Raw genomic sequence first — 7,378 nt, forward strand, 5'->3', positions numbered from 1 at the left:
TGTATTAATTTCTCTAAGAGATGTAATCGGAAATCCTTCCTTTTCCTTTTCCATTTTTAATCTTTTCAAAGCGACTATATCACCAGTTCTTTTATCTTTGGCGCGATACACGACTCCATAGGTTCCTTCTTCTATTCTATTTAGGCATTGAAATTCTTCGACTGATCGGCAACCTGTAAAAAATTATATTCTAATAGGAACCTAATACAATAATTTAAATTAATTAACTAAAAAAAAAAACGTTTTAAAACTTTTAAAAACAAATTTTCATGCTTATTTTGAGTTATCTAATATTAAAATTATTTATATAAAATTTACTTTTATGATGAATTGTAAAATTGGCGCCAAAGTACTTTCTTTTTATTTAGTGGAAATAAATGCTAAATACTTTAAACAATTATTCACAGGTAATGTTAATTTTTAAATAAATGTAAAATTATCAATAAGATAAATGTTTTATATGATTTTGCATTACTAATGAATTTAAAAAACATTATAATAAAATTCACTTATACATAATTGTTTCAGTAAAAGAAAATTTCAAAAGAGGCAAAATGTAAGGAAAGAAGTAAAAAAAGGTTAAAATACAGTTTGCTACTACTAAAAGTGCTTCAAAAAATAAATACTACAAGTTATTTTATATCAAACCTTGAATAGCTGGTAAATATGGCGGCAATACTTCTTCACTTTCATCTGGACTGTCTTTTTTCGGTGAGTCATAATTAGATTTTTTTTCAGCATTATTTGCTTTTTCACTATCTTCTGCAGATATATTTTTTCCAGTATCACTATTTTCACTTTTCTTGTCTTCTTCCATTTCAATATCACTTTGTAAAGGTGACTTTTCCAATGGTGGCGCAGATTCTAAACTTCTATCTAAATCTTCTTCATCAGATTCTTCATTTTCACTACCTTAACATGAAATAATTAAACTTATTTACATTTTAAAAAAACATTCATTATTTAAAACACTTTACTAATTAACAATCAATTATTGAGTACTAATGCTTTTTGTTTCAAAAAAAAAAAAAAAATTTTATCAATAATGAAAAAATTTATGCTTAATTAACCATTAAATACACATTTTCGTAAAGAACGAATATAATCAGGAGTTAAGAAACTACTAGAAATTTTACTTCTTTTGTAACCATTTGAAGTTACCCAAATAAAATAAAAATAAATTACTAAAGAAATGCTTAATACCTTCTACTTCTTCATCATTGTCTTCTTCTTCTTCAACATCTTCATCGTCTTCAAATTCTTCATATTCATCATTTTCCCTCATTGAAGTTGTTGAATTTGTTGAAGCATAGGATTCTTCAGATTCACTATTATCAGAAACAACAACAATATCATGGATAATTTTATCTTTTCTTTGATCTAATTGGTGCTTTTTTACAATTTCTTTTAACATTCTATCCTTTTCTTTTTCAATATTTTGCCTCTCTCTTCTAGCTTCTAATTCTCTTCTAGAAACCTCTTTTCTTTTAGCCATTTCCCTTTCTGAAAAAATAATTTAAACCATTGTTAATTTATTTTTATTAATAACTAAAAAAAGTTAGGATAAAATTATTTTGCAAACCTGCTTCTAATAATTTAGCTTTTCTTCCCTCTTTCTCCAACCTTTCAGCTTTTTCTTTAGCTGTTTCATTAAACGGACTACCATCTTCTCTCTCTTTTCTTGCCACTTTTTTTTCAGGTTCATCATATTTATCTGAACTAAATGCTTTTCCCTCCCTTATGTTTCTTTTAACTAAAAGTTTGCCACGTAAATCTTGTAATATTTGGTCAGCTGAAAAATATGATTCATTATAAAAATTAAAATTTGATCGTAAATAAAAACTAAATTCATTATATAAAAAAGTTAGAAATGATTTAATCTCATTTTATGTTTTTTAGATATATATATAAAACAAAAGATTTAAAATTTTGTTAAAGTTTAGTTTACTAATAAGAAAAAAATTAAATCTTGACAGAATGTACAGACCCCTTAACGGATCCTCAATTGATAATTCCCTAATTGAAATTTTTTCTGTATTTATTTTATCTTGAGATTTATTTTCAACTCTGTAAAATTGTTCTTTTGTCAATCTAGATTCCCTGAGGTATTCATGATCACTTCTTTCCCTTTGAGACCTTCTTTCTCTATGACTAAGTCGTTTCTCTCTATAATCTTTTTCTTTAGAATGCAAGCTTTCTCTATCTCTATATCCTCTATCGCTACTTTTATGTTGTTTTTTTTTTTCACTACTACTAAGATGATGAGATTTACGATGAGATATTTCTTTGTGACTCTGAAAAATTAACATTTCACATCATAACCATTAAACCAAAGTAACAAAAGTTTATAATAATGTTATATGCAGAGTAATCATATCAAATACTTAGGTAAACATAATATTAACAAATATTAAATAGAATTACATGCGATCTTTTGGAATCTCTATATGAAAATTTATCTTTTTTATGCCTTGGTTTCCTATGTGAAATAGCTTGAGGTGGTTTAATATCTAATGAATCTGTCGTATCGTCAGCTTCTTCTTCCGATAATGAAAAACTAAGTCGGTCATCATCTTTATTTTTAAGGCTGGCTTCATCATGAACATCCACATCCATAAATCTTGTGTTTAAAATATATATAATGTATTTAAAATAAAACAATATACTTAGTACTTTTCTTGCTTCCTACAAAATGCTAACATTCGTTTGTGGGAGGAGTTCTATTTACACGACAATAATGAGTAATGATGCACGCGAATTAGAATTATTGTATTGAGTTATTATAAATGACTTTTAACAATGAAATACCCCGTGCCTTTTTTAATAGTGCCTTTAAATTTTTATCTTGGGTGTAGTTTTAATTTAGATACAAGTATTCCAGTTATAAAAAGAGGACAAGTTAATTCTTATTTTGGATTTTCAGTTGCTCAGCATCAAAGTATTGACGATGTTACAAAAAATATTACTAATACTTGGTGAGCATTACATTTTTTTTTTTTTTTTGTTAAACTTTATATTTATTTTATTTATTCACTGATTCAAATTTTACACTTGAAATTTTTTTTAAAATTATAAATAATTATTACTTTCATTTACGAAACTGTGTAAATGATAATCTTTTCCCTCATATTTTGTTTACTTTTTCATAAAGTTTTGAAATATAATGGTTAAGTGGAATGTATTTTTTAAAAATTGTCAATGAATCGTATTCGTTATTTAATTTTTCTACACAATTTTTTCACATTTATACTTTATAAATTTAATTTTTTTCAACGGGTGTAGAAATTTCTTTTATAAAAGGCGTGAAAAATAATATTTAGTCGCAGTATATATGATGTATAAATGTATACTTTTGGTAGCATAGTATAGTAAAATTTAATTTCAGCTCATTAACTGTTTAATCAAATTAAACCTTAGATATTTAAAACAATATTTAAATATTTTCAGGCTTTTAGTCGGAGCTCCTCTTGGTAAAAATTTACAGCCTGGAACGAATCATAGTGGAGCTTTATGGAAATGCCCATTAACAACAGTGACTGATGATTGCATTCAGGTTATAACTGATGGGCAAAGAGGTTAGAAAGTTAATTTTTTTATAAATAAGTATTTAGGTAAAATTAAAGCTATGGATCAGTTTATGTGCTAAAATTATTTTGGCCTCTAGTTTCTTTTTTTTTTTTTTTTTTTTTGATTTGCTAGCTTAATTTGTTTAGTTTATAAAAGTTTTAAAATTATCATTATTTTTGTTTGTTTTATTTTTTCATACAATTCCCTTCAAAAATAAAAAAGATAAAAATTCTTTTGATAGAAAATTATTTTAGTTCATTAAATAGTACATTAGGAAATTAAAAAGAATTCTTTTGTTTTTTTATTATTTAATATTAGATTTATTGCTTAAAAACAAATTATTTCTCCTGGTTTATTTAATATGGGTTTATATTTGACTTATTGAATATTTTAAGTAAAATTTTTTTTTTTTTTTTTTCCAACTTATTTTCATTGCTGCTGCTAATGTGATTAAAAAAAAAAAAGAAAGATATTTATGATATCTGTGTTTGATGAATATGTTGGGGTTGATTCTCTCTTGTGTAAATTAATAATTGCCATTTTTAATGCCATGGTATAATTATTATTATATATTTAATAAATGGGTTATAATTAATTAATCATCTTTTACGTTTCTTTAACCGAATTTAAAAAAAATTATGAATTCATAAAATTAGTTTATAGATTAATTTTTTTTTTTTTTGTTTATAATTAAAGAGAGAATCAACTTAAAACTTGCTTAAACTTTTCATTTTTAATCCTTTACTATTATTTGTTAATTTTTTTTAACAGATGGTGCTGGAAGGTATCAGTTTTGTAAGTCTTCATCCTAAATATTCAGTATAACACCTGAGGTTTGATTATTTTATTTGACTTGTTTTATCTATTCACTTTCAGTTTGTGTTTTCGTGCACATTCTTTTTTATGAAAAAACAATATTTGCACACATAATTACAATATTAATACAAAATTTCAAATAATAATATTAATTATTATTATTTAGGATAAAATAAATTTTGAAAGACAATAAATACTTGAGAAAGCAAAATAATTGTATATAGAATTGTTTGTTTTTATTTTATGAAACTTATGGTTTCGAAAGAGGAGTTTCATATTGCCCTTTTTTCCCCATAAATTTTCAAGTTTTTCACTCTCGCATTACATAAAAGTCAGTTTTTTTTTTTTTTTTTTTACTTCGAATAACTCGAAAAAATATTATATTTTATAGTGTTAAATTATAATATTTATTGTATTTTAAATTCAACGCCATTTGAAAATGATCAAAAGAAAAGAAAACATCAAATTTTTGAGATTTTTACAATTTTATGTATTATTCAGTTAGTTATGTAAATAAAATTTCGTTTGGGCGTAAAAAACCCGGAAATATTTATTAAAATCCAATATTAAAAAAAAAAAAAAAAAAATGTTTATTTCGGTCGAGAGAGAAAAAAATTAAAATTTATTAAAAACATTTAAAATAAAAATGAGGCTAAATATATATATTTCCTCTAATTAATACTAATTTTTTTTTTTCTTTCATTCGAAGGAAATTAGTTTTTCACACGTGATATCAGACCTGAAATAATACAAAAAAATTTTTTCCCTATAAAATACATGTAAAACGTTTATTATTATTTTTTTTTTTAAATGAATAATTTAACTTAATTAGTGCAATTATATAGATAAACCTAAATAAGTTTTCCAAGTTACTGATAAGAACAACATCCTGATAATGAGAAATTTGTTTACATTTTATTTTGCGTCTTTTTTTGTTTTGTTTTGTTTTTTTGCTTGAATATATCATCACGGTTTTGCCTTTTTTTTTGCTTAATTCGTAATTTTTTTTTTTTTTTTTTTGCTAAAAAAATGATGTTTTTGCAATGATGTAATGATGTATTGATGATGAAAGAGAATGTAAAAAAAAAAAAAAAAAATATTTATTTTTAGCTTTTCGCACATTATAGTGAGTAATTGAAAATTCTTTGCTTTTAGCTTTTAGTTTTTTTTTTTTGTATTTCTTTTTAGATGATTTAATAATTTTCATTTATTTTTTTTTTTTAGTTTTTGCTTTACATTTATGATGAATGTGTTTATAATGCTTTTTTTTGACATATCAATTTTCCCGATAAGATGTTATGTAAATAATTCCAATAATTTTTTTTTTTTTTCTCATTAGTAATTGATTCGAAAGATCTTTATCCTCCGTTAGAAGATGAAATAAAAGACGGACAATGGATGGGAGTCACGGTGAAATCTCAAAAACCTGGCGGAAAAGTGTTGGTATGTTAAAAACAAAAAAAAAAAAAAAAATTATATTCTCATTAAACATTGTAATCAATCATTGTATCATGTATTTATGAATCACGATAAGTAATTCGTCCTTTTTTTTTTTATGATTCATTTAACATTTTTATAATGTTGGAACTTTATAAACCACAGTTCGAGTTAAAAATGAAATTATCGGCGAGTAAAACTTTAAAAAGGAAAAAATGATTAATCGGTGATTTGAATGACGTGAAATAGGGAATATTACGATTCGAATTTGAAACCTGTTTAAAAACCCAATTTAAAATATTATTATTATTATTATTCTTTATTCGAGGTATGCGCACACAGGTATATAAGAAAAGGAATTGATTTTCAATGGGGGCACGGTTTATGTTATACACTAAGTCAATATTTAGACTACGAAGAAACATGGGAGCCGTGCAAGGGGCGACCTGTCGATAGGTGAATAATAATAAATTTCTTAAATCGAAACTTATAATTCGTTTGCATATTAAAAATTTTATAGTTTTCTTATGTTGATGTATTAATATATGTAGAGCGCACGAAGATTACGGATATTGTCAAGCCGGAACTTCCGGATTTCTATTAGAAGATGATACGGCATTAATTGGAACTCCCGGAGTTTATACCTGGAGAGGAACTGTTTTTGTTATGTCTTTTTCTGAAAATTATTTACACCGTGATAAAACACAATATTATGGGCCTCATCAAAAAAACACTTCACCCGTTGACAAATACAGTTATTTAGGTAGATTTATTGAATATTTTTCCTTACGGACATTTTAATTTAGAATCCATGATAATATTTTTTTTTTAAAAAAATCCATTCAGGAATGTCTGTCGTGGGAGCAAAATTTTTGGAAAATGAAATGTCTTATGCTGCTGGTGCTCCTCGTTCTAACGGCACAGGTCAAGTTATCATTTTTAGCAAAACGAAAAAAGGTTCGAAAGACGCTATCATGTCCACAAGGCTAATTATAAACGGAGAGCAATTCGCCTCGAGCTTTGGTTATGAAATTTCTACCGCCGACGTAAACGGCGACAGGTTGTTTTTAATTTAATTGAATTATTTAAAAAAAAAAAAAAAAAAAAAAACTTTAAATGCAACAGTATTTTATTCGTAGGCTTCCCGATTTAATTGTTGGAGCTCCTTTTTACTTCGATAAAGAATCCGGAGGTTCCGTGTACATTTATTATAATAACGCAGACCGTTGCCTTTCGTGTGATAAACCTCAGAAACTGACTGGAAAAATAGAATCGCGATTCGGTTTTGCCATAACGAGTTTAGGAGATTTAAACAAGGATGGTACAGATGACATTGCCGTAGGTTCTCCCTATGAAGATGACGGTGCTGTTTATGTTTATTTGGGTTCGCCAAAAGGTTTACTAAAGGAACCTTCGCAGGTAAATTATTGAAAATTTTTATATTCTTATTTTGGTAAATTATAGTTAGTTTTTCGAATTTAAAATCATGAAATATTTCCGTAGATTTTGTTTTGTTTTTTTTTTTTTTAAATAATAATTTTATTTTCGTTTTTATAAT

At 25.4% G+C, this 7,378-nt stretch overlaps 2 protein-coding genes across 2 annotated transcripts in view; one reads left to right on the forward strand and one right to left on the reverse strand.

Moving 5' to 3' along the window:
* Nucleotides 1-2,616, reverse strand: part of Phum_PHUM257280 (serine/threonine-protein kinase PITSLRE, putative) — a gene marked incomplete at both ends in the record, with an annotated part of 3,935 nt that extends 1,319 nt beyond the window's left edge. The window contains 6 exons of the mRNA XM_002426463.1: nucleotides 84-173; nucleotides 649-912; nucleotides 1,204-1,503; nucleotides 1,583-1,792; nucleotides 1,988-2,294; nucleotides 2,425-2,616. Coding sequence (XP_002426508.1) covers nucleotides 84-173; nucleotides 649-912; nucleotides 1,204-1,503; nucleotides 1,583-1,792; nucleotides 1,988-2,294; nucleotides 2,425-2,616 — 1,363 coding nt within the window. The remainder of the gene's footprint in view (nucleotides 1-83; nucleotides 174-648; nucleotides 913-1,203; nucleotides 1,504-1,582; nucleotides 1,793-1,987; nucleotides 2,295-2,424) is intronic.
* Nucleotides 2,617-2,799: 183 nt separating this feature from the next.
* Phum_PHUM257390 (Integrin alpha-PS1 precursor, putative) overlaps nucleotides 2,800-7,378 on the forward strand; it is a gene marked incomplete at both ends in the record, with an annotated part of 7,840 nt that continues 3,261 nt past the window's right edge. The window contains 7 exons of the mRNA XM_002426464.1: nucleotides 2,800-2,975; nucleotides 3,448-3,575; nucleotides 5,723-5,826; nucleotides 6,149-6,276; nucleotides 6,372-6,583; nucleotides 6,667-6,880; nucleotides 6,960-7,216. Coding sequence (XP_002426509.1) covers nucleotides 2,800-2,975; nucleotides 3,448-3,575; nucleotides 5,723-5,826; nucleotides 6,149-6,276; nucleotides 6,372-6,583; nucleotides 6,667-6,880; nucleotides 6,960-7,216 — 1,219 coding nt within the window. The remainder of the gene's footprint in view (nucleotides 2,976-3,447; nucleotides 3,576-5,722; nucleotides 5,827-6,148; nucleotides 6,277-6,371; nucleotides 6,584-6,666; nucleotides 6,881-6,959; nucleotides 7,217-7,378) is intronic.

This window comes from Pediculus humanus, genomic scaffold (genome assembly GCF_000006295.1).
Source record: "Pediculus humanus corporis 1103172107631 genomic scaffold, whole genome shotgun sequence".
Classification (NCBI taxonomy): domain Eukaryota; kingdom Metazoa; phylum Arthropoda; class Insecta; order Psocodea; family Pediculidae; genus Pediculus; species Pediculus humanus.